Genomic DNA, 27841 nt, shown 5'->3' with positions numbered 1-27841 from the left:
CAACTCTGCTGCCAGAGGCTACATGCCACAATGTCACAGACCACACGCCCCCCACAGAGTGGTGCCACGGCAGAGTGTAGCTCTGCATACGAGTGGATGTGCTCCTCAGTGAAGATGGAGGAATGAGCTGCATATAAACAAGGATTTAGCATTAATTACCAAACTGACTAAAGGAGGCCCAGAGATTGCTGCTGTGGCAATACATTGAAGCACAGTGCGTTATTGGGCTATCTCAATCCTCTTCTCATGTTTGGATGCACCTGCAATTATGAATCCCTGCTCTGTTAGAATATTGTAATGCTAAGACGCAAATCTAGAATTGGTCAGATGTAGAGCGCTTTGAAAAACCTTAGTTTCTTCCTCAATGAGGAAGCCCAGATGGAACATTTAACACTGCTAGATCTGCAGTGTCACAACTTTTTTTTTTTTGTTTTGCAAATGAAGGGTTCCCACATATTTTTAAAATTTATTTTCCAAATTAAAGCTTTCATTCTGCAAAACTTCAAAACTATAAACACAAAAGCAGAAAAAAGAATCTTTATTTCCAGGTTAAAAATAAAAATACAGATTTTTCTCACAAAAACAGACACCCTCGTTTCTTATTTTAATTTAAAAAACAAACATGCATTTCTATTTTTTTTTTCTAAACAGACCCATCAATGGTTTCGCAAAGTGTTGTGGCCCGACTCCTAAAATACATCAACATTATGCCTGAAATTTGACATATTCACCTGACTGCTTTTGTACCTCTGAATTTTTGTTTTCGAGTACAAAATATCTTGAAACTTGCCACAATATTTTGATGAGAAGAATTATTTTCTGACCAACATTGAAGTGTATCATTTCTTCTGCTCGTACAAACGGTTGCAGGTAAAGGACAAACTGAGCTCACAAAGTATGCATTGTGCTGAAATGTAGAACATGTAGATAAACAATGGTACTCTATAAGCTAAAGCTTTATTTTAATATGAGGAAAGTCATCATTTGCTTCACTTCGTTTCCCTTCTTCCCTGCATTGTGTGGTTCCGAAAGCTTGATTGCAGACAGAACTGAGCATTGGTCAGTTTCTCTTGAAGATATCATGAACACTAGCTTCGCCAGCTAGAAAAAGTTTGGGAACTTGACCTAAAATAAAAAAACAACACAAGAAAAATTATTAGAAAGAATTTAAAAAGTCTGGACAGACAATAGTAGTGCAATAAATACAAAAAAGCTGTTGGAACTTTTTAGATTTTGTAATATTTTTGTTATGTTTAAAAGATAAACAGTATATGTTAAGAGAAACTTCTATTCTTTCAGCAGAATTGATGCAGTGATTTTTTAATGTTTAATTTCATAACTCGACCATGACTTATTGTCTTTAATCTACAAACTGAAAATAATGTTTTTAAATCAATAAAAACAGTCAACTGCTGTATACTGGATGTGTAGCTAATTTTCAGACAATAGTCATCATATGACAATAAATGACATGTCATATTGATAACGTTACATCATCCTACTGCAAATGATTATAGGCTAAAAAAGAAACTCCTAAGCAAGAATAAAGCAGAAATTCTTCTAAATCTCTGTACGTTTAGCCTAGTGATAAATAAAGTCCTATTAGTTGATTGAACCACTTTAGCTTTTTACGTCAGAACAAAAATGAGGAAAGGACTGCAAAGTATTAGGAAATTTGACCAAGAGATAATTAATTATTATATTCTATTCCAAAACTCTGTGACCTTTAGCATCTGCATCAGCAGCTACTGCGCTGAGACTTTAGCGAAAAGGCTGAATATCCAATGGCATAAAGACTGTATTCATGAAAACGACAGACAAAACTTTGGATTAACTCAGTCCTTTGCTATGAAGTTTGCTATATTAAAAAATGCACAAGCTTATGGCTCGAACTGACAACTTGACAAAAAAAGTTGTTAATCTGTTTTTTTTATTATGAGAAAACACAAGAGGGTGCTGATGCGGCTGCTAGGAGGTTTACAATAGTCACCTTTAAGATTTTTTTAAAATTTATTTTTGTTAATGAAAGCAGCAAATCAAAATTACTGTGCAGAATTAGCACTCCATGCTTGCTGAATTAAAATTTTCTGACTGACCGGTTAGGAACCTCTAAATAGCTGAATGTGAACCAGAGGCTGTAAGGTGTCCAGTTCTCCTCTAAAAAAAATGAATCTAAGAGTGATTTCTAAACTACTGAGATGTCACTTCCAGTGTTGACAAAAGCTATTTTGGTTAAACAGAAAACAGTGACAGTAAATCAAGATTCCATTGAGAACAGCCAATTAATATCAGCTACATTCAGTCTAAACAGTTTTTCTCAGTTAAGATGGTAGACTTACGTCTGTGTTTTTCTGCACTTCTCAGAACACATCCACAAAAAAATACATTTAAAAAAATAGAGTAATTGTAAAATTGATATCAGAACGTGAACGTGTCCAATAAGCTAGGACGAGTCCACACAGGTCTGTGCACTTTATCGTGCTTTCGCTGGAAGAGACCCCGGGTCAGCACTGGCTGCCATGTGACACACGGCAACATAAGGAGGCAGAAATGAAGGGAAAAGGACAAGAGAGGCAGGAGATGCACAAGCATAAAAACAGGAAAACTAATGACTAAAGGCAGGAGAACCGATGAGCTAAACCTCCACAGACTTCAACACACATTTAATATGCCCAGCACTAACCAGTACTCTGGCATCTTTAATACGAGCCAATGTTTTATTAATTTGGCTTCATTCATATTCAGTGGTCAAACAGAAAACGTTCTCTAGAAGTTGAATCAAATAACACAGAGCACTTCTAAATTCGGATGAATGGAGGGAAGAGAAGAGATGAGGTGGGGGAAGGAACCAAATTAGGCTGGATCAGGAGGTATTAAATCAGAAAGGTTTAACCGAGAGCAGTGTTGTGGAAGAAAAGATGTGAGCTTCTAAACCCCACGGGCGCAGCAGCGCACAGCAAACACACAGATATGTGTCTCTGTTCGCTCGTCAGCGCTCACAGAAAATACCACTTCAAACACATTGACCACACTTACTGGCTTGCAGACCCGAACGTGTTTCCTGAGAATCCTAGGAAATAAAAAGGAAGAGAGATTTAGAGTTAAAGCAACATGCAGATAAACTCAATCATGGGTGTTTATTGTCTTCAGATGGAGAGCGCAACGGATAGATGGACTGATAAATGGATAGATTGATAGGTGAAGGGGATGAAAGGATGGACAGATTGATGGATGAATGGTAGGATGAATGGATGAATAGTTGGACGTACAGACAAATTGATGGAAAAATGGACAGATTGTATTTAAATACATGAAAGATAGATAAGATTGAGAGAATGCCAGAATGATGGATGAATGAACTGATGATAGACAGCTTGCTAAGAGGGACGGATGAATGTGACTTTTAGACAGTAGAATAAGTTACAATGTCTGGAAGCAGAAATGTTCTATATGTTTTATTTTTTTCTGACCTGGAAAATACTCAAAATCTAAGGCCATACTTACTTACTGTAGCAAAAAACAATAAAAACAAAATGGGCCAATGATTTTAATTCTGTATTTCACTTTGAAAAATCCAAATTTATTTTAAAAGCAATGAATGTCTGTAAAATTTAAGATAATTAACAAAACAACCTGCGACGCTGTTAAACAACCGAAACTGTAAAACTTGTTTCTGGAATTTAAAAATGGTGAGAGGACACAACAACATCAACAAAAAGTGCCTCACCTCCAGTCTGTGGCTGCTGTCCAAAGCCTGAGAAGCTGCTGGGCTGACTTCCAAATGCGGAGCCCTGCTGGGCCAAGGTCCCGAACGAAGGAGCAGTCTGACTGGCCAGAGCACCAAACGAAGGGGCACTGGGAGCTGGAGAGAACCTGACACACAAAGATATAGCAACACATCAAGGTTAAGATGAACTGGCACATATAAGCCACCATTTGAATCAGTAATTTATGGAGACAAGCAGAAAACCATAATTCTCATCCTTGCTTGTAAAATTCCAAGGAAACATGCCTGAAAGGCGGAAGAAGTAGAATAACGTGCGAGAATTTTGAAATGAGAGGACACGATCTGTTCGTCTTTAATCTGTCCTACAGAATGCAAACCCACCGATTCCTGAGAGGGAAAACAGAGGATAAGCATCCCAGTGGAAGTAGTAGAGAGAGCAGGCCTGTTTAATCTGCAGGCAGCATGACCCCAAAGTGGGATTATCTGAGGGGAATAATCTACTCCTGCACAGAGATCCATAGTTTTAGGCCCAGAGCCAACCAACCCAACCACTATCAAAACACACAAACAGGAAGGGCAACACAAGAGCTCAACGTTGATGCCATCATTAGATTAGAAAAGTTGAGAGGGGTTAAAAATATATATATTCAATTTTCGGTTAAATTTTAAATGCATTTTCTGTAAGAATAGAAATCAAAAAGCAAAATGAGATTCAACAAATCACTGATCCAAAAAGGCTAAATACAAAGTCACCCCACACATTTCAGAGTGTAATATACTGCAAAAATTTAATATTTTCAATTTCAGCCAACTGAAGTCTTTATGGATCAAGTGATTACTTTGAATTTGACGATACATGTGATTTGACCACATAAGTGCTTTTCTAGACCTCTGTATTTTATGTCTTCATTTATTATATTGCTATAATTTGCATGTATGGTTTGTGTGTTTGAACCGAGCACACAAAGATGTTCTGATTTTCAAAAATGCTGGCTTGTGCTGCAGGCTGAATTCTGCTGCCGCTGCTCTTTCAGCTCTGCACAAACAGTCTGTTCATACTGACGTTTTCAAACTGTTTGAAACTGCAGCAATAAAATGACCCAAAACCAAGGATTGTATCTGACGCATCAAATATTTTGCTTTTCTCAGAAAAAGTACGTATTTGTGCAATTGATAACACAATTTATATTTTGTCTTTTTTTTTTTCTTCTTCTGGTATGGAGACGAAGTTAGATGCTAATCAAAATTCTTACCCAAATCCTCCCATGTTGGCAGCAGCCGTTCCCTCTCCAAACACTTTACCAGCCGAGGGATTCATGGGATTGCTGAAGGAGGGGCTTGTGCCAAATGATGCTGTACCACCAAATGCTGGGGAACCACCAAAAGACGGAGGACTCCCAAACACTGGAGGACTGCCAAAGCCCCCTGCATGAAGGAAAACATAAGTTAGCTTTACAACTGTGCCCAGCAAGAACAATAGAAAACAAAAACGCTACACTTGGACATTGATTAAATAAATAAAAAAAAAAAAGTAGTGTAAGACAAACTCTTTACAGGTAAAGAGGTTTCAATTTACACTCAAATTTTTTTGGAAAGTTTATTTTTCTTGAATGCATCTAAAACAAATGGTAAATTAAACTTATGAGCGCTGTGTCATTTATTTGTAGTATTTTTTTTTTTCACCAACTCAAAAAACAGAGCACTGTGATAACTTAGGACAAATAATTCACACCTAATTCGATGCTTCTGAGCAGCAGGGTAGAAGCGCTGTGCTGAAATTACAGCCCGGCCAGCAGCATGCCCCAGTAAATAATTGATTGAGCTAATGTAACAAGATTACATTCCCCTTTCAAAGGCCAGAGGTAGGACATTAATGTGCTGAGCTCTACCAGTATCCCAGTGAAGCTGATAACTGGGATCCCAGCAACAGCTAATTAGAAGAAAAATAACAAAAATTATGTTAGGCTGAAATTCAGTTTAAATTTTATATCCCAGCTACTGGTTTGGAATAAGATTATATCTGATTTTATGGTGATGAAGAAGACTCGTGAGATCTCATTCACAAGTGAGATTTCTTTTGATAAAACAAATTTAAAATTGTGTTACTGTCCAGCAGATTAAATGGTTTAAGAACCGCAGGTCTAATTCAACCTCATTTAAAAGTTAAGAGAAAGTAGTTTAAAAAAAAACAAAAAACGCTTCTTCATCATTTTTGAATTGGTATATGTTCAGTAAGTCCAGAATCAAAATATGAATAGAAAATGTATTAAAATCAACTTGTGATGTCATAAAGCAAAAATGAATCATGTCAATTTAACATAATCAATGTCAAACCATTGCAATTATTAATCTCTATCAAACTTTTAGAAAAATCTGGCAAACAAAACGTTTTTTTCCCCACACTTAATTTTCTTTCTTCCATACCTATGCAGACCTGAAAAATGGTAAAGCAAATTTCCACAGTTTCTAGACTTTTCAAGACTGTGTAGGATCTCTGATGTTGTTGTGTGATTAGCATTTTATTACAGCCTACCAGGTTTTGTTGGTGATGCAAAAGAGCCAAACCCCTGTGAAGCGACACTCCCTCCACCAGTGCTGAAAGTCCCACTGGGTTTCTGGTCCCCGAAGGCAGAGGAGGACTGGCCGAACCCAAAGGCCTTTGCACCACTATTCCCAAAGAGATTGTTGGAACCTGGAGAGTAAATAAGAAAAAAAAAGCTAGGTCACAAGGAAGCCTGTCAATCAATTAATTTATTGCATAATAAATTAAAACGAGCTCAATGATTTCCATTCCGAAGATAAATATTTTCTGAATTATTACGCAGACATAATAATTCATTGTATTTATTGCTTTAGTAACGTGTTTGATTTATATCCATTTTATTTCTAGTGTTTGCTTGTGTTTTATATTTAAAATATCTTCCAGTTGCAGTTTGGAGTGTTCTGTACAAAATGAAAGTTAGTCTTTGAGACGGCAGACTTGCATTATTAAGCCATTAGCAATATATCAGTTGAAAATAGTCTCAGAACAACAATATTATCATACATCTGCAGTAACTCCTGGGATAGCAAAATATATTTTCGTGACAGGTTTAATACAAAATTAGCTCAATCAGTATTGTCTAAATTTGTGCACACAGATAATTTTGCTTTGGATCCACTTTGTTCTCAATGTACAGATATTTAAAAGTAAATACATAAAAATATTAAATAAACTACTAATTATATATTTTTTGTTTACATTTATAGTGAATGCAAACTCTTTTTTTTTTTTTAAAGGAAAAAATAAGCAACATACCAGACTGAGCGGGCTGCCCAAACCCTCCGGTAGAAGCAGGGGCGCCGAATGGGTTCTTGTTGGCGGCATCCTCGCTCGGTTTGCCCCCAAGGCCGTTGAAGAATCCTACAGAAGATGAACCTGCTGCATTGGCTGGAGTTGAACCAAACAAACTGCTCCCTGTTGACGACTGCAGATGGGATAAACAAACCAGGAAGATTGCAATTTTTTTAAATACATTTTTATATGTTCTACTTTTCAAGAAAATATTTTAAAATTAGCTCTTGTTAGTGAATCATACTTGTCCAAATACACTTCCAGTTGCAGACTGTTGGCCAAATACGGGGTTGGCAGCAGAGCAACCAAATCCTGGGACAAGAACATATTATTTCCACGTTAAATGATTTCATAAAATCTAATGAGTAAGTTTGAAGAGGGGTATAAAAGGTTTTCTAAATTCTGGCAGATACTTGAATACAAACCTCAGAGTGAGAATATTTGAAAAAAAAAAAAAAACAAAAAAAACTGTGCAACACAATAAGATTGGCTATTAATGACAATAATTACAAAAAAGCATCCTCATGTAAGATTCTGCCATTTAATACCATTAATTCTCACCAAATGAGCAGGCTGGTCAGATAAGTTGACATTTATCACACATCATCCAGCTGCTTATCGCTCTTGGGCACATATCTTTATTCATAAGGTGTCAGATGATGTTAACTTCAACAACGGAAGATACAAGTGTCATATTACCACTTTTAGCCATGTATCTAAGATCTTTTTTTTATGGTTCTGAATAACAAGATGGTATCTGGGTAACTGAGCTAAAATTAAAGCCCAGCGAGTTACAAATGGAAAGATCATTGAATGTGTTCTAGGACATAGTTAGAGTTATATACAAACTGTGGTGACAAACAATATAGTATTTAAATACATTGGTTACTGCTCAGACTCACCTGAGGGTTGACCAAAACTGAATCCTGAAGATGAGGATGTGGTGGTGTTACTGCCAAAGCCTGATGGCTGCCCAAACCCAGAGCTCTGACCAAATGCAGGAGTTGTGCTTTGTCCGAACAGTCCTGACCCGATGCTGATGGGCGTGTTGGTACTTCCACTGCCAAAGGAGAATGAACTTGCACCGCCAGCAGTTGAAGCCCCAAAAAGACTCGTTCCCCCAGTCGTTGCACTGCTAGAACTAGTTCCAAATGTCGACTGGGTAAAAGAAAAACCGCTGGATGATCCGGCACTGCTAGCAGGTTGGCCGAAGCCACTCTGCCCAAACACGGATTTGTTGAAACCTGTCTCAGTTGAAGCACTAAAACCAGTCGAGCCAAATCCTGTTGCTGAGGGGGCTGAAGAAGCAGGAGGTGCAGCTGGTTGCCCAAAAACAGTGTTGGCAGTGGTGGTTGGTGCAGGGGTAACGGTTGTAGCTGTGGTAGTTGTGGCTGCAGGAGCAGCTGTATTGATAACTGGTGTGACCCCAATAGTGCTACTGTTAGTCGTCGCAGGAGCTGGAGTAGGAGCAGGAGCAGGGACAGGAGTAGCAACTGGCACAGGAGCAGGCTGTGTAAAAATGGAACCTGGTTTTTCAGAAATGGGAACCTGGAATGCTGGCGGGGCTCCCTGAGAGACCAGTGCCATGGTGGGAGCATCAGAAGTGGAAACAGAAGAAGTGAACGAGGGGTCTGGGGTGGCTTCTGTTGAGAAAGCCACGATAGATGGTGGTGGGGGAGTTACTTCAGCTGGTGCAACATTGGCAGAAGGAAGGTCTTGGGTAGTGGCAGTGGTCAGCGCAGGAAGTGCAGGTGTGGATGTTGCAGTGGATGAGGAATCCACTGCAGGTTCTGGGGCCACAGACTGATTGGCGTTTTCCCCAGCTGGTTCAGTGGTGCTTGATTCTTTTTCAGGGGGTGGCGTAGGTTCTGAGAGCTGAGGGGGAGCTTTTGGTTCCTCTGAAGAACCTGCAAGAAGGCTACTAAGAGACGTAGGCAAGGGTGAAGGTGTGGCGCTAGTTGTGGGAAGTGAGAAAGCTGGCTTGGAGTTTGTTTCAGGAGGCTTGAACAAACTGCTTGATGAAGCGCCCTTAGACAAATCTGTAGTTCCAGAATCTTCAGCTGGCTTTTGGAAACTTGATGCAAAGCTGAATGATTGTACTCCCTTGCCACTGCCAAGTCCAGGTTCCCCAAAGGTAAATGCAGCAGCTGGTTTTGTTACAGTATCCTTGACTTCTTCTCCTGGGCCAACGCGTAGTCCAGAAAAACAGCCAAGAGTTTCTCCTCCAGAAGTCTTCGGTGGTTGTGGCTCCGTCCTGAAGGCTGTGGAAAGGGAGCTATGTTTGGCTGCTTCACCTGATGTGCTCAAAGACAGAGTGGGAGACCCAGTGCTAATACCAGAAGCCACAGACTTTGGGGTTAGAGAGAATGGCTCTTCTGCAGTCTGACCAAATACCATCTTCCCATTTCCACCAAAGGAGAATTTACTGACATCTTTAACTGATGGGAAATAAAAGGAGAAACAACTGAAACAATGTGGACATGTCGAACGATGATTTAATGCTATTGATACCAAGTCACTGAAAGGGCTTTACCTTGTGTCATTCCAGATCCTTGTGAAACAGAAAGGAAAGGAAACCCTGCTGACCTGCAAAGGCAATAAAGTTATGACGTAAACCTGGTCAACAAAGACAGTAATAGATAATCTCAGGCTGCTTTTTTTTTTTCATGACTGAAGTTAACTTACCCTGGTGTGAAGGAAAATGGTTTGTTAATGCTTGGCTCCACAGAACTAGTAGGAACATCTGAAACATCTGTTTTGGATGACTGACCTTCAGGAAAAAGTTAATGAAGTTAGTAAAAAGCTATCAAAGTCAAATAACAAAAAGCCAAAAAGAACATAAGCAGGAGCGGACATGAAATGTTTGGACTGATATGATCACTTTCAACAGGTAATGAGATTAAACTTTCCGGCTTTGCTGTACATCCTCAAACAGAATAACTAATCGATACTCACCAAAAACAAAGCCTGGCTGTAGACCGAATGTACTTTCATTTGAAATCTTCTGAATCCCTGGGGTGGTAGTCTGCCAAGATACAATGAATTTATAATGAAAACACGAAATTAACAAATAAAGGCAACTTAGTTGACTTCATCTTATCTTCTGTTTTATTCACCAAATTTAATCTTAATGCAGATGGAGGAGAATAAAAATAGTATGCATGTACTTGAGTCGTTCTTGTTTAGGTTTAGGCTATTTTGGGAATGTACGAGAACAGTTTTGGTGGGAGGGTCTGCTGTGTCAACCAACAGAAATTTGTAGCATCAATACGAGAGAAACCCGAGGCATTTCTCACCTATGCAGTCAAAATTGTTCTCAGTGGAAAAATTGTGAGCAATCAGAGAATTTTTGCACATCTAATGCAGAACAGAAGTCCAAGGACACATATTCAGATATATTAAACAAGAAATGTGTTTTTTCACAAAAGTAACGCTCCTGAAAACGCTAAAAAAAATATACAGTAGTTTGGTACTATAGTATTTTCAAACCAACTAATTTATTTTTCAGAAAAGTAGTTACATTTAAACATTTTGTTGAGTGACTTTTATGAGATATTCTTTTAGGGGTAAAAAAAACCAGGCGTCATGTGGGTGAAAAAAAAAAAAAGTTGTGTGGACAACACAGCTCACACTCACTCGCTTGACTGGGTTGGCAAAAGCCTGCTTTGTGAGATCTGGCACCGAAGAGCTGGGAAAGAAAAACAGAAGAGGGGAGTAAACGTATAAACCAAATTATGTTCCTGGGTTATTTTAAGTGAAATAATTATTTTGATAATAAAACAGTCATTCTTCATATTTTATTTTTGTTTCATCAGTCACAACAAAAATAAAATATCAGTCATTTTTAAAGTCAGAAAAACTGAAAACTGTGACATTAGTTGATATGCAATGCTGTAAACGTTGCTTTTAATGCCGTCAATCCACTTAAATTGATCACTGTTGAACATAAATCCAAGATTATACAATTTTCTTGATTTAGATTGCCAATAATTATCTTGTTTAAATTTATGAAGCTGACACCATATGAATATGTGGTCTGAATTATTAGTAGTGTCTACCTGATGATGGAAGAAACCTGAACAGGCAGCCCTTTTTCTTTGAGCTCCTGAACATTGACCACCTGAGGAACAGTCTTTAAGGTAGACTCTGTCAAGGAACTGCTAACAGAAGCTGGAAGACATAAAACATCAGCATTTTACAGGATGAATGTCTGTGAGGGGTTAAACTATAAAAAATGTTTCTATGATGATTTAAGTCGGTGGGAGAATAACAGATGTTATTGTTTGGAGCATGAAGTGGTTCAGTTTAGAGCGTTTTGTCTTCAAGCCATTGTCTCCCTCTGGTGACTTAAAAAAGGCATTGCAACATGATGTAAAAGATTTCATATTTATTACGTATATCATAGATCTACTGGAACATATTCAATGTTCAGAGTAAATAAGGATTCATTAACAAAATTCAAACAAATGCAAGTAATATTCTCAGTTTATGTCTTAATAGCTTCTACATTAATGATGTTTCTGCCGCTTTAAAACACTTCCTGATTATCTCTTCGGGCCTGAAATGTCCACCCTCAAAACAGATAAAACTAATAATGATGGCAGATACTGAAAAACAGACTAAATGAATTATTTACCAAAATGAATTACTCAAACAACATTAAGTACCAATAAAGCTGCTCTGGCCGTTGTCAAAATGGTTGCACGCTTGATTGCTGCATTTTCTTCAAGAAACTCAAAAAAGTATATTATATGGGAATTATATACTTTAGTATTGTCTTTAGTATTGTTTTAAATACTTGTACTTGTTTTAAGTTGTCAATATTACTGTACTAAAATATACTGGATGCATGCTCAATAACTGGGTGTCATAAAAAATATATATTCTTCAAACATGTAATTTTAAAAGATTTGCCACGATGATACCAAAGTCATAGTTTAGGACTTGGGTATCATCCAAAAACCTGATGCAAACAAAGTAAAATACAAAAACTTTTGATACACTGCAGCTAGGTAGCCAGTATTTAAGTAAAAGAGATGCTATAGAGTACCAGCACAAAATCATTGATGTGTATATCGCATCTACTTGCCTATTGGCTATTCATTTTCCTTTCCCTAAGATGTGGAAGCAGTGTGTCCACGAGGAGAAGGCAAAAACTTAAAACTCAGGAAGAGTTGTTCCAATTAGAGAGAAAGAAATCCCAAAGACCTACTATTTCAAAGTGTAGCGAAATAAATTTAAATGCAAAACAAAATTAAATCTCATAAGGAGAACTGCAAAGAATCATTGGTCTCATTAGAAAAAATGCGTAGGATTAAAGATGATAAGACATCAATATGAGAGGTTCCACCTACCTGTCTTCTGATTGGCCATTTGTCTGCGCATGGCTGCATTGGCTGCAGCCTGCTGGGCAGACATGGTGACAGGGGCAGTTCTCTCTGTCGGAGGAGCGCCATGTTTTACCGTCTTTGTGGCAAGAGCAGTGCTGTCAGCCCCACTGAGATTGATTTTATTGGTTGGAACTAAAACATAAAAGCAGCAGATATGATGATAAGTAATTTTACTGGTAAAAGTGACAGCCTTATTTTATATGAAAGATGGAAAACTCTAAAAGAATCTGGTTTATTATATTAGCAATTTTAACTCAATAATAAGCAGGCAGTACATAATTACCAGGACTGGGAATGGGGCTCAGTCCAAAACCCAAAGATGGTGCTGATTGAATTTTTGGTAGCGGGGTGGACTGAATGGCTCCAAAGCCTGGTTGGATAGAGGGGGTCCTTACAACCGTGGGGTGGCGGGGGGTGGATAACGCTGTCACAGCTGGGGGCTGAAGTGGTTGTAGTTCTTCCTCTTCCTGGTCCAAGTGAGACAGGTGAGGCTCCAAGGACTGGGACAGAGAGGACGTTGAGCTTGCATCGTCCAGGTCCTCATAGTATTTTGGGGAAAGGAACGCTGAACGAGACAAGTTGGCTACAATGGGGAATAAAAAGTAAAAAACAAACAATTACTTTGTTGTAATTTTTTTCACTCCGTTTGAAAACTATTCATTCTTACACACATCTGGGCGTTTGTTCACACTTTAACATATATGGTAAAGCAAAGATTTTAAAATTGCACGCAACTATCTAAAATGAAAGTACCTGGTGCAGTTGAGCGTACAGGAGGCATCTGTCCCTTTGAGAGGAAATTGCGAAGTTGGGACTGTTTAATTGGTGATATCTTGACTGCGGATGAAAACATGTCAGTGTTTGAAAATATTCAAATATTGTTCATGGACTTTATATTAAAAAAACTGGGCAATACCTGAAGACTTGGCTATGACTTTAGGTGGAGTAACATCCAGCCTGGCTTTCAGGAATGCATCCTTTAAACTCTCAAGCTCATTTTCAAAACTATGAACACAGAGAAAGAAGATAATTTAAGCACCACAATATGTCTCTGATAGTGAGAGACATATTGTAGTAACACACACACATCTTTTTTAAAACAACTTTACAACAGCAATAAAGTCAAGTTTGTGAAGATTGACATTTTGTGAATTGAATGCTGAGTGATAACATTTTTTGGATATGCCACTTTTTTCTAATAAAAAATTTAAACTCTTGAATGTTTTTTTTTTATCTTTAGAGAGAAACTGGTTTCATTTTCTATCCGAAACAAATTTCTTTGTTGAACTACATGTTTACATTTAAATCTGCCTACAAGGTAATAAGCACTGTTGGTCTTAGCTGAATGGAAGCTGAAATCATTGCAAAAAAGTTATATACTTTGGGGTCCAAATTTGAGACTTGACTTGGAGTCAGAGAAGTTTCATCTGAAATTTAGAAACAACATAAAAAGTGCACAATTGAAGCAATGGCTTTTTGTTCTAAATTAATTTCAAACAATTTTGTTTATTAAAAGAATAAAGTCTGTCCACACAACTTGATAAGTATTTGGACTTCCAAAATACCTAAACCATTAAATTTAAGTGTCAATTTCAAAGACAGTGTAATATTTTAGGAAATCCTCATAGCGATTGCAGTCTGGGAATAAAAACATTTTCTATTCTTAATGATCTTTTTTTGGATACTCGTATGGATTTAGAAAGTATTCAAATTATTTATATTAGTTGTGAAAATGTAACTATGGAACCAGTAAAATGTTGCAGATTATATATCCTAAATACAAGCATAATTCTCTGCCCAATTTTTTTATTTACCCAGCAGCTGTAGATCCTGTTGCAATGTTCTGGCTAATGGAAGGAGCAGCATTTTTACTGTAAAGGCGCAGGGATGCGAGCTCCTGAACCAGCTGGTCCAGCCGGTTCTTTTGCTGGTTGATGATGTAGATGTTGTTGGACAGTGTTTTGAACAAACCCTCCCGTCCAGGAACAACCATGTGTCTGTAAAGAAACAATAAGCAAACACAATATTCTCCGTATTCAGATATTTAAAAATGCTGGTGGAATCATCTGTTAGGCTTTAGACTCACTTCTGCTTCTTCTTCTTCTCCAGGTGTTTTTCCCATTCCACGTCTAAGACGTCATTCACGTCTTCCACAGCAGACGTGACATACTGGTAAAGTCTGCGAATTTCCTGAGTTAGAAAAAACAAATCCACAACAGCAGTCATAAATATTCATGAAAACTTACTCATGGTCATTACAGGTGTTACGTCATGTTTATGACAATGTCATGACAGTCTTACTCACAACCCGTCAAATAAAGTGTTACCCACATCTCACCTTGAGCTGTTCTTCACTGCGTGGATCTAGAGACTTTTTGTACAGCAGCTGTCTGTAATTTTTGTCTTTGCTCAACTCGCGCTGTGTTTTGGCCTCCTCTGCCCCAGCAAAACCTTCAATTAAAGTGGTTTTCAGAGTCCCAATGTCCCCATGGAGAGACTTTGAAATTACAAGAAAGAAAATGATTGATGTCAACTTCAACAATTTTTCTTGGTCTTCACTCAGTCTTTTTGCTAATTAAGATTATGAAAATAGATCAACACAAAAAGGGATCTTTTAGATGCTGTGGCCCTGCCAGCGTGCTGGCAGCATCTGATTTTGCAATTAATAATAAGTGTTACAGTATGATTTGATGAATAGTACATTCATGTTTTACAAAATACTTTCAAGGTTAAACATGCAAAATAAAACATTCACTTAAAATATTTTCTTCAAAAGGAAGCGTTAAAAATAATTATAACCACTATAGAGCTTGTGGCTTTAGGTCAACTCAAGCTGTTTAATAATTTTTATTAAACAGTGTTACCTCAGTGGTTTCCTTTATTTCCAGGGTGAAGATGTGAAGGTCTTCAGATTCTTTTCTCAGATCCTTCATCTCGTCGTTAGTGCCAACCTTAAAGTCGGCTTTTGTGCTGCGCAATTTCAGGTCGTCTAATTCTTTCTGGAAGTGTGCAATCTGATGACAAGCAAAAACATTTCATTGCTACTGTGTCTTAGAACAGTTTCACCAATTGTATTATAGATCTAGAACATATATTTATATAATACAGCGATTTTATGGAACATTTACAGATTTTCCAGAAATATTTGAGTGTAAACTCCTTTACAAGCTAAGTGACTAATCTAAAAAACTTAAGGCACAAAAGTGAAAGAAAAAACTTGATTTTCACTCAGATTTTGTAACTGTTTTCAGTGATATATATTCTCAATAGAATGTTTCCTACACTCATCTAAAAATGGAACATTTTTAACAAATTTTAAAAGAGGGTGCAGAAGTTGGAATTTATTGGTTTTTTTTTTAATCACACAAGTTAAAATTACACACATAGCCCTAAATATGCTATGTTTCCTAAATATGCTATGTTTAGAGCATAGCATATTTAGAAATGTTTGGTTAAATGATTTTTGCAGGTAGCAAAAAGAAACCCACCCACTTGCTTTAGACCTCAAGAAGCTTCTGGTATAATCGTTGCTGGATATTTGACCAGTGATTTTAATAGAGTTCATCTGTCCTTGTTCATTTCATGTCATGGACTTTGCATCAATACATTGTCTGTATCACAATAAGAGTTGAAACATTGACATGGTAAGGTGGGTCAACTACAGTAGATCCCAATTTTTGACTGGGGCTGTACCTTTCTGCTGAAAAAAGTGAGCAAACTCAAATTTGAGACATGTCTCCATTTGTTCAAAAAAAGTAGTTTTAAAAATAATTTTTTTGTTACATTTTAATTGCAAAAACTGCTCATATTATTATAAAACGTTCCAATAATCCACAGTTGAAATCATTCAGACTGTGCCTTCTGTCTCTTCACACAAAATTATTGTGTATTTTGTTTTGAAATAATTGCAATTGGGGATTTAATGTGAGGCTCACAATGTTTTCTGTCTAATATAGTTAACATAATAATCAGTGTTTTGAGTGGAAGGCCACTCATAATTCTGCATGGGTCATATTTTTGAAAGCTTTACCTGCATCTGGCGATTGTTCACTGACAAAATAACAGGCAATTACAAGAGGAATCTATGACACCTTATGACAACAGTCATAAATGTTCATGAAAACTTAATCATGTTCATGACATGTGTTATGTCTTGTTTATGATGCTGTCGTGACAGTCTTATTCACAACCTATCAAAGTATTACCATAGCTTCAATTTTTTGGGGCAACAACAATGTCACCAATAAAGAAGTGAACCCACAAACATGTCAGCATTAATAGCAGGATGCATCTTACCTCCTCCAAAATACCAGTCATAATGGGATCAGATTCTTTCTTCTGCTGCAGCTGCTTCTCCAGGGTCTTCATGCTAACTGTTGCCTGAATAATGATATCAAGAAATGATTACTTAAAGCCTCTTGCCTCCAAAGCTTTAGAAAACACTGCAGTTTAAGTGAAAAACCAAAAAACAACACAATTTGACAAAATCCATTTTAGCTTCACTTTTCCTGCCTATGTGACAGTATTATTTTGATGCTAGTGGCAACCACTAAAATCAAGGTTTTGTAACAGCTGAATTTTCTCTTTGTTGATTAAGGATTGTGAAAAAAAAAATCACTTCTCTGATCACATCTGGATTGATAAAAGGGATTAAACGCTGTGTTACTACTCATCCTTGTCTTTTATTCCTATAAAAAGATGCAATTTAAAACCAGTTGTGTACTTTTATAGAAGGTTTTTTGCAAAACATCTATATCTAAGCATTAGTATTTTTGCACAGGTCCTCCAATATCTGGTTTAAAACCCCCAAACACAGAATTGTTGTGTATGTTTATACTGAGCTGTACAAAGTCGACAAATAAACTGGACACCAAATGGTAATGAAATTAGCCAGCAATTCTACATCAACAAGGTAGAAAAAAAACTGCCAAACTTGTTTCTGCTTTTACAACATGACTAAAAGGTAATGACCGCAAAAACAGACTACATGAAAGGTTGGCCGAGAAGACGGTGTCACGCCTAACAACGGGGGTCAACTACACCTCTTCACTGAGAGAGAAATTTCTGAGTCACTCTCAGCAGCTGAATAAATCACTCTTAAGTCAGGACTCGTTGGCAGGAACTATGATTCTACGAGAATGTTCAACACTACGGGCTCTGGTGCTTTTGCAGATCATATCACTTACAAAACAACTGATATCTTCAAAACTTGAGCAAATACAATGGATCTGAAGGACTGTTTATATGCTTCAACAGTGACAAAATACTTTAAGGCGTTCAAATCTTGCAAAAGGGGTCTCTACATTTCATAGATTTCTTTTGATAATTATTTTTATTAAATATTCAGTCAAAGAGACATGACATAATTTTTGCAAAACTAAACGTCAACCTCTATGAAGCCTGCGCTTTACAACAAAAACAAGTACCTGTGGAGGCTGGGCACGCCCTTGTGTAGTCGGAGCCGGTTTCTGGACAGCTGCGGGAGGTGTGCCTGTCTGAACTGGACGCACTGGGGCTGGCAAAACAATTAATAGATTAAAAACAACAACCAATACTAGGAATATTGTAGTTCAAATTTAAGCTTTTATTTCTTTCTTTCTTAAAATGATTAAAAAAAAAAGAATCAAACAAAAAAAAATTCGTGTTTGCAAACATCTACTTACTCAATACAACTGGAGGCTTGGTGGCTGGGAGTGAAAGGGTGCTAGCTGTACTGGAAGAGGAGACAGCAGCCTTGGGAAGTGTGGAATTAAAGGAGAAAGCTGGTGCTGGGGTGTCCCCTGATGTAAATCTAAAGAAAGAAAATAACTTTTACATCTCTATATTCACGCTGATATGTAAACACAAAGCTTCAGTGAAAGGAGAAGTAAAACAAAAAAGGATTTGAGTACCTGTCATTTAGATTTAATTTGACAGAAGGAAGGGAGGCAGCAGGGAGACTCTGAGGTGTTAACACTGGAGCTGGAGCTGCTGCTGCTGCGGGTTTCATGGAAGGGGTGCTGAATGAAAATGCTGTAGCAGCAGAGGGAGTTTCAGAAGGAGGTTTGGAAGCAAAAGAGACGTTTGAGGACACTGAGCTAAAAGGTCCAGATCCCCCAAGGGAGAAAGCAGGAGGGGCAGTGGTAGCGGCATGAGTGCTTGGAATTGAGAAAGTAAATTCTGATGAAGAGGATGACACTGGAGCTGTAGGAACAAAACTGAATGGGACAGCCGGGGAAGATGCAGCAGGAGCAGACGAAGCAGAAGAGACGGGTGCAAGAGCAATGTTTGGGAATGCTGCTGGAGCAGATCCAGCCGAGGCAGCGGTTTTGGCTGGTTGGGCTGCCGAGGAACCTGTGCATAGAAAAACAAACAAAACAAACAAAAAAAAAAACACTGAGTGCATCTCATCACAAGCTGAATTGTGGAAATGAGAACTTTTAGATTCAATTGGATAATAAGACACAAACTTTCATTTACAGTTGTACAATTTCTGCTTAACAACAAAAAAGTCATGTTAATTACAATAGGATACATTTAATAAAAGATATGACAAAATCAGTGGAATGTAGAAATTTGTGTAGTGCTTATATAATAATGTTTAAATCTGTGGAAGACCTAAAACCCTTAATAAAAAAAAATAATTCAAGAGAATGTGATGAGTGACAAATTAAAGCAATGTTTAACTATGTTGACTGTAAAAAAAATGTGTTAAGGCTCCAGTAAACATCTATCTGTAGGAGATCAATTATTTTGATTTGCTTAAAGGTTATCATCTTTCAAACCACTTAAAAGAACAGCTTGAAAATATTTCAGTAACACTTATTTCAAACATCATATGGTCAATTTGAAAAAAAAAAAAAAAAGAGAGAGAGAGATAATCTTATCGTGAGAAATGGGAGAAATAAGGAATCCAAACACAAATCGGTAGGTTTCCAAAAAGTCTTACCTGGCTTTGGCTGCCTCTCTCCTTCCAAGGTAAGAGTATTAAATGGTGAGACTAGCTGCTTAACCCCAGGATTCAGATTGAGAAGAGCGAATGGGCAGAGTACTCCCTCTGTGGACAGCATTAGCATTGTGGGAGCTGGAGGCAGAGTCTTCTCGTCAGCTTTGGGAAGATAGAGAGTGATATGAATGTTTGTTCTAAAAAATGTATAACCACAAAAGTTTAGCTATGGATTTTTTACAAAAATAACCAAACGTTTCTTAAGCAACACTAATCACATTTACAAGCGAAAGTTGAGCCGTTTTTCTTGCTGTGCGCAATGAAGACAAACTGCTCTTTGTCACCTTAAGTGTAAAATTCATGAGAACATTTGCTCATATGTTAGCAGGAAACTCATCTCACGACCTTGGCTCCTTCTGCCCAGTGTTTAGCTTAAAAAGGCGCTCAAGAGTTGTGCTTAAAAAGACAAAAAAAAAACTTAAGATGCCTGATTGTGTAAAACACAGCCCACTGTGTCTCTCTTCTTGCCAAACCTTCAAACCTTTTCAGCTCCTCACACCCACTTCTCTGCATTTACAAAAATCTTGCATGGTGCTGGCTGCAGCCCAAATGTCAAAAATCAAGCCTAAATCAACATCAATGGATCAAAATTCAGGATTCATAACCTATATTAATATGTTTCTGTCAAAAATTTATATTAATGCTTAGAAACATATCAGAAAAGAGTGTAAAAGATCACAATGTTTACTGCTCTTTCTTTTTGTTATTCACATAGTTGCATTTGGATATTCAAACCCATCTTGCATGCTCCATGGACTAAAGACTTTAACCATTGTTGAAAGAATTCATACTGTTTTAGATTAAAAGGGTGAAATGGAAACAACAAAAACAAAGTCAGTTGACCTCATCAGTATTCTGCATTAGGATCGTCTGGGCTTTGTTGTTTGTTTTGGTCCTATAGCTTGTCTGAGCCATTTTAATGAGTACATTTGTTCTCCCCAGATAACTCCGCAGTTAGCCCCTCTCCCCCCCGCCCCTTCTTGCTCTGCCCTCCCTAATACCTCTTTCCAGATCAAAATTTTGATGAGCCTACAATCATGTCATAATGTTGCTCAAATTGCAATTCTTTTCCTCAACAGGGAGGAAGTTCTTGACGTGAACGAGGAGAGATGTGACTAGACAGCAGAAGCAACTCTACGTGCGTGTCTACCAGTCTGGGCCGGTGAGGATGAAACAGTGCACTGAGACGGTAGCTTATCACTATTCTTTACACACGCTGCAACGGAGCACTGCAGTGGATGCTGTGCGCACAAAGCAGCCTGATGGATTTCGGTTTCATCTGATCAATAGAGGTGTGTTCAGCAAAAACATTTTGAAGATGAAACAAAGAGGCGGTGTATTACAGCACGAGAGATGAATTGAGATTAAATGGAAATAGTTTGCAGAGTTTCTAAGACGAGAGTAACAGGCAGCGCTTTTGCAGATCAACTTGTGAAACAAACGGTCGATTCGTTGTGGAAGGCAGACACAACTATCGCCTTTAAGAATGGCCTTGAAACTTTCCTTTTAGATTATTACATCTGGCCATGTCATATCTGAGAGGCTACGAGACAATGAAGAGACGCAACAATAGATTCTGAGAACCTCTCCTTTTCTTTTTTTTCCTGTTAGTAAACATCATTGTTTCAGTGATTTTTTTTTCTGTTTGTTTGTGCCTTTCCTACACTGTCAACCTCCAGACGATAAAGGCAGATGAACACCCATCGTGAGACGTGATTCTGCTTGTGTAGAGAGTTCTCCGCCCTATTGTTACTTTTTGCAGCCTCTAGACAAAGACGAAATACAAGCCACTGTCTGTGGAGTTGTCCAAATAAAGATATTCTCTTTTGACATCAACACTAATCCACTTTTTGTTATCTAATTCCAGAAAAATATTACCCTAAATGCATTGTCATGTTTGAGATTGCAACCTACTCAACAGAGAATGTACAATTCAACACTGCATATTTGACACATCAGCCGTTCTGCAATGCAGTAAACAAAACAGTCCAGAATGTTTTAATTTAGTTTAATAACACAACTTTTCAATTGTTCTTCATCTGCTTAAAATAGGGAAATAACAGCAACAATGCCAGCCTCACCCTTAATGATGCTTTCCTCCAATGAATTAGTCATTTTAATGTGCAGCTGTTTTATTCATGACAGAAATGTATAACTGTAACTATGCTAGCAGCAAAAGGAAGATAAATATAACAGCAGTGGTTTGGAAATAATATGTGCTTGTATTAGTCTGCTAACTAGCACATGCTAATTTCTTTCTACTAAATACCACAGTACATTGACTTCACAGAGATGTGAAGGTGAGGTGTATTCAACACAGTTCAAATCTATCAAGAAATAAGATCAAACAGCAAAAGTTAATATTTTCAGTATGACAACTTTTAGGAAATGTGATTACAGGAATGAACAATATCAGATTATGTTGTTTTTAGGTTTAAACTGGAAATACTAATATGGACTACATTAACATGAAGTCAACTGAACTCAAGCATTATCAGGTTCAAATTATATTCTGAATTTAATTGTACATTTTACATTCCTTTGCAAAATCTGTGGGTTTCCTACAGGCCCAGTCTTTTGAAAAGTCTTTTTCACTTTGTTAAATAAGTTAGATTTCAAAAGGATTTCAGATTTGTTCTGTGGAAACTTTTTTTCTTTTAATTATTCAATCTCATTTGAATATATTTCTTTACATAAGCAATTTAATATCTAGAAATTTTAAAGGCTGATATCTTTTGCTTAGTCTAGATAATCTAAAAGTTTACCACACTTACTGATTTGGATCTCCTGCTGGCTTGTGTAGTCTATAGCTAAGCCAAGAGGCAGGGTGTCGTCATTCGTCTCAGTCACTGGAAGTTCTGCTCTACTAGCATCTTCTAGGAGCCAAACCTCCCACATCTACAACAACAAACATCAGAACAAAGAACAAATCATTATTAGCAAGCTCTAGCTAAATCCGGGAATACTTCATTTGACCGGTTGTGAATAAGACTGTCATAAACCCTAAATCCTCATTTCTGATTTGGGAAATCTATATACTTGGAAATAGACATTGTAGATGTCAACTATACTTCATCACATTTATCAAGAAGCGACGTTCAGTACTGTCATTGAGATTTTTGTTACTTCAGATAATTAAGGATAGAATCAAAGAGCGATTCTCTTTCTTTCTATATTCAAAACAGACATTTTAACATGTTTGCTTTCTTTACGTTGTTTCTGTTCTTGTTACATACCATGTCATCTTGTCTTGCAATCACGCTGACCTCAATCGACGCCGCTGATGCAGCCAACATAAGATCCCTTTAAAAACAACAGTAAGACACAGCAAAACCATCAATTTAGCATGGCAATGAAATTCTATGAGGGCAGTTATTAAAAGTAAAAAGGGACACTTTTTTATTGTAGGCATAAAAAAATGCTGACACTTACCAGTCTTCTATGTGACTGAGGAAGTAGTGATGTTGTCGCTCTGTACAGCTGCCAAAAACACTCTCACCGAAGTTCAAATACTTTGGCTCCACTTTCTCATCCTTTTTCTGGTGAATTTAAATACATGCTACAAATTATCGGTGATAAATAAACAGAAACATTTGACTATATACTGTGTTCTGACACCAATTTGTGGTTTGTTTTAATGTACATTAATAGTTAAAGTTTATATTACAGGCTTTCAACCATCTGTAATTTAGATAATATCCTTAAACAGTTTCATAATAACTTGTATGACACATTAGAGGTTTTCAATATGTATAACCTGCTCTTCAGAGTTTAGCTATGGATTGTGGCACTTTATTTTATAACATGGGGGTTTCATATTGAAAACTATAAAGTGAATTAGTTGAATTAAATGAATCGAGTGAGCAACAGAGGTTTTGTGTGACTTACAGGGAGGGAGATCAGCACCAGCTCAGGAGGGGTCTCAAGACACCCGTCTGCAGAAGCATACACCACTGCAAACACAGGTGTCCTAAGCCACAGCACATCCAGAGCTGCACAAGAAAATTTTAAACAAAGAGTCAAAAAGGTTTTAGTGCATGATGAACACATGGACAGAATATCAGAAACTGGCAAATAAAATGGAGTCAGTTCATAACATGGAATATTTATAGTGCTAAAGCAATAAAGTGCAGACTGAAATTGCTGCTGTAGTTTTTTGTGTTTTGGCTGAACAAACTCAGAGTGTGTCCTACATTTCAGCTGAGACCTGGCATAAGGAAAAGGTGAGAGAACAGAAAACCCAGAGCATCACAGAACCAAGTAGGTTTAGTCAAAGTATCTGCCTTCTACTTAGGGCTTGTTGACCCTGCTTTCTGAAACGGGGCCCTGATATATCTCATCAGTATGAAGACGACAACCTGGGTAGAACAATTTCCTTTTCAATAAATCTATTAATACCTTTAACTGGGTCATCAGAATTGTAGAAAGGTGGACATGGGATGACTCTCTTCTCTTCCAGAGTCTTTTGAGCAATAAAAGATCATCAGTATCACTTCTCAAAAAAAAACAAGTATTTGATCTCATAATTGTAAATAAAATGCACTTACTGGTGTATACTGGCTGACAGTGGCATTCATTTTTCCCACAGCAACCTGCTTTCCTTTTGGACTCCAGCTAACTATATAAAGTAAAGTAAACAACCAGCAACTGAGCCAAACAACAGGTATAAATGATGTATGAACTGAACTAAAAGTATATTTATATAAGTCAGACTTACGGCAGGTGACACCACTGTTAGCAGGTAGCTGGGCCTGAATCCTGACACCGTCTGTTACCTCAAGAATCATCATGCTGCCATCCGACAAGCAGGCAGCCAACATGGACGGCTGAGCAGGGTTCCACTTCAGGTCCTGAACTAGAGCATCAGAGGCCACAGGTGGCTGCAACGATGCAAATGGTGACTTCTGTGGTCTGGCCTGACAAAAGAAAATATGACAAATCAGAAAATAAATTAATGACTCACAGTTTTTCTGGAAATTCTGAAAGCAGAAGGCTAAAAAGCTTAAATAGATATTTTTGAATGCATATTTTCATATTTGAAGGTTATGTTTTGCGTGCTTCTCACAGCTTTACGTGAGAAAACTCGTGAAAAGCTTTTTGGAAAAGTTTCTTTTTTTTTTTTTGAATCACAAAATACTAACGTTAGCATTTTTAAAACAAACATTAAGCACTTACCTTGTTTATGAAGGTTCGGACATCATAAAATGCGATGGCCAAACCGGTCTCCTCAGTTGTCCCACAAACTGACAAAGTGAGTTCGTCACAACTCAGAGCCAAGTGGTGCAAAGACATATCCCCAGTCACTTCCACCAGAGCTGGTATACCTTTGACTAGAACACAGTAAAAAAAATAAAAATAAAATAAAAATCAGTTTCAGCACCACAACGACATATCTTTCAGAACATACTATTACAAAAATTTTGAATCAAACTTGCTTGGACATGTTCTTACCTACTTCATAGGAGCTCCCATCAGCCCTATCAGCAGCTAGAATATTTTGAGTAAGATACACTTTGAATGTTTGGCCAAGGCCAACAAATGTCAAGCCATATTTGTTTGAAACAGTAAGTAGACTTGATCTCTCTTTTGGCACATCTTCAACAGCCTCAAAAACTTGTACTTTCTTCATCTGTCGAAACTGAAAATCCTAACAAGAACAAACAAAAGGTTACGTACATCATGGTCAAACAACATGTCACTGAATCGGCTACAGTACATCTTTCCACTTTGTTCCTTTAAACAAATCATTTTGTAACCACAACACAGCTATGTCCAAAATTATTCAGATCCCTAGCTGGTTTAATGTTAACGTTATTTTCAATTAACCAAGAAGTTTTTTTTTTAACTTGCAGGAAAAAAGGAATGCCAAACATTATTTATATCTTTCTCAATAATCTGTGGAGAGTTATTGAAGTCAACCCCACATCAGACTTGCTGATCAGCTTTCTGTGTGTATTCTCTGCTGCTTTGTAGATTTATCTTAGACGTTGAGCTCCAAATCTTTGCGGTTGAAAGGCCTTGATGTCATCACCCAAATCTGTAGCTTCCTACACAGATTCTAATCGGATTCAAGTCACCAGTGATGCTTCCAGAAATATGTTGGCAGGCTTAAAAGATTATTTTCAACTTCAAATGGATGTTTATGGAATTAACTGTTCATTGAAGGGACCCTCATATCCTTACAGGGTTTGACAGGGTACACTTAAGACAGGAAACCGCTGGGCAACACGGACAAACAACCACACTCACCGATGAACAATTTAGGGAAGCCATTTAACCTAACAGTCATAAGTTTGGACTGTGGAGCGAAGCCACTGTAAAAACCCATGAATGCACAGGAAGAACAGACTCATTTTATGCAAAAGGACCTGAGGTCAGGATTTCAAGTCAGGGCCTTCTTGTTGCAAAACACAAGTGCTACCAACTACAACATTGTGCACATGTTAGCCATCTCCAGGTTTTTCTATCCTTAGTTTATACACTTTACCTTCGTCGAGTTTAAAGTACTGGTGGGGGATTTTTTTCAATCGGTTTCTCTTTTTTTTTAAAGAGCAAGAAAAGGTTTTTGTTTATCTCCAGTCTCCAAACCGGGTTCATTGAAATATTGTTTCGCTTTCAGATTTGTTGTGGCGATCCCGCATTAGCATTTTTAAAAACATAAACAAATAGCTAAATCGTGCTTAATAACACACTTCCCCTCAACATTTAACAACAGTAAAAAAGAATGCTTTCATTTTCAGTTATTGCTCTAAAAATTGACCAGTGGGAGAAAACAGGCAAACACAAGTTTAAACATGGTCATTTAAATATTGTTACACAACCATAAGATAAAACTATCCCAGCACGACACAGGAGGAAATGATAAGACTTTGATATCACTGAAAATACGTGATATAACCGGATAACTATTTTCCAAAGTTATTTATTAACCCCGCGCGTGAACAATATTTTGCTAATGTTCCAGAAACACATAGCTAGCTAAAAACTTAGAAGACATAACTTATCGTCTACTTTAATTTCAGAGGCATTTAAACAAATACTATGTAAAACACATGAAAGTCCATGTTAATATTACAGTTGAGTAAATACGATTTAAAATGCCAGGGCAAGCTAAGCCTAATTTTAAAACTGAGCAAGGAGCTCGCTAGCTAAGCTAGCCACAAACAGAAAGTGAACTGACGCAGTAGCTTCCACATGCTAATCTGTCAACACAAGACTTTACCTTCATTTCCCTCTCGGGAGGGGCGTCTGCGTCGTCTCCCATTTTCAGTATCAGAAGCTACTGCCTTTTGCGAAAATGTACGCTACGTGTTTATTTCTTGAAAGTCCGTATCTGAGATAAAGTTTAGGCGAGCCGCTGTAGTACAGCTGTGCACGCAGCGCGCAAATTTGCCCTGAAGAAATGATCTCAGGATGGCAAGTCGATGCCAGAACGCAGGATTACTTTGCTCAGGCCACAATGGAATTGAGCGTTTCATATTTTTATTTACCATTTAGTAATTTCCTTGTTTATATTTTCAGCATTTTTAATGTAACATTATTGTGCATATCCCCGTTTATTTATTTATTTATTGTCTGAAACATCCTTGCTTTATTTTTTTCAGTCAGTAGAAGTGGCGATTTTCTTCCAGCTGGCAAAAAGCTATTTAATCCCAGCTTTCCTAAACAACTGTGTGGAATGACATATTCTGTGGTTGTGGAAAATATGCTAGTCTGTTTTAAGAAGGGTAAAGTCTCTGGCATGCAAAGAAGGCGACTGCAAAAATGACTGAAACTGGAAGGGCAAACTGGAAAGAAAGCAGAGAACTATTGTCTTTGAAAAAGAAATCTGGCTGGAAACCCCCCTGAAGATCATAAATAGTGATCCATTAAACATTACCATTTGACCTCAAATTAAAAAAACAACAACAGTAGAACTTTTGGCTATCTCTAAGAATGAAAGCAGAAGCCTTTCTATACACAAGGAAGGCATGCGAAGGAAGCACAAGGGATTTGGACTGAGTGGCCATAAGAAAACCTAAAATATCTAAAATTAATTGATAAATTGATTACATAAAATTAAAGGTATTTTTTTAAGCTCCGTGCTGTTATTGTTTATATATTACATTTTTGTGACTTTTTTTCTATTGAAGAGTGATGCTGGATAAAGTAGGCAATGGTCATTTGCCAGATTACTTGAGAAAATTTTTTAAAAAGTGTACATTTGGAAAGGTTTGGATATTTCACTGGAACAATTTCCTTTATTTCTCCAAAATGGTTCCTTTATCTTCAATAGTAAATTTTGCCCAAAAAGAAAAAAAGGCATATTCTATCAAATATATTCTAGCAAAACCACAGCATTGGCTATTTTCTTTCTGTTGGCAACCCTTTAATGCCACGTTTGCATTGTACATATCTGAAGTACA

At 37.4% G+C, this 27841-nt stretch overlaps 1 protein-coding gene across 1 annotated transcript; it reads right to left on the bottom strand.

Moving 5' to 3' along the window:
• Nucleotides 1–522: 522 nt before the first annotated feature.
• Nucleotides 523–26819, bottom strand: nup214 (nucleoporin 214). The gene is made up of 36 exons (XM_055040070.1): nucleotides 26659–26819; nucleotides 24888–25083; nucleotides 24612–24766; nucleotides 24154–24352; nucleotides 23984–24054; nucleotides 23835–23898; nucleotides 23325–23428; nucleotides 22869–22975; nucleotides 22673–22739; nucleotides 22211–22334; nucleotides 19380–19538; nucleotides 18343–18784; nucleotides 18115–18242; nucleotides 17878–17966; nucleotides 16748–16831; nucleotides 15316–15465; nucleotides 14790–14948; nucleotides 14538–14641; nucleotides 14266–14448; nucleotides 13368–13456; nucleotides 13205–13288; nucleotides 12735–13034; nucleotides 12416–12583; nucleotides 11120–11231; nucleotides 10698–10749; nucleotides 10017–10086; nucleotides 9747–9831; nucleotides 9595–9647; nucleotides 7964–9499; nucleotides 7306–7373; nucleotides 7026–7194; nucleotides 6261–6419; nucleotides 4981–5152; nucleotides 3728–3873; nucleotides 3037–3070; nucleotides 523–1125 (listed from the first exon to the last, which is right to left on the bottom strand). The coding sequence occupies exons 1-36, from the start codon at nucleotides 26698–26700 to the stop codon at nucleotides 1089–1091; spliced, it is 5961 nt and encodes a 1986-aa protein (XP_054896045.1). The 5' UTR covers nucleotides 26701–26819; the 3' UTR covers nucleotides 523–1088.
• Nucleotides 26820–27841: the final 1022 nt, after the last annotated feature.

The sequence above is a fragment of the Poeciliopsis prolifica genome, unplaced genomic scaffold (genome assembly GCF_027474105.1).
Source record: "Poeciliopsis prolifica strain line A6 unplaced genomic scaffold, Auburn_PproV2 SCAFFOLD015, whole genome shotgun sequence".
NCBI lineage: Eukaryota > Metazoa > Chordata > Actinopteri > Cyprinodontiformes > Poeciliidae > Poeciliopsis > Poeciliopsis prolifica.
Note: the sequence above shows the minus strand (reverse complement) of the source record. Positions and strands in the feature narration are given on the sequence as shown.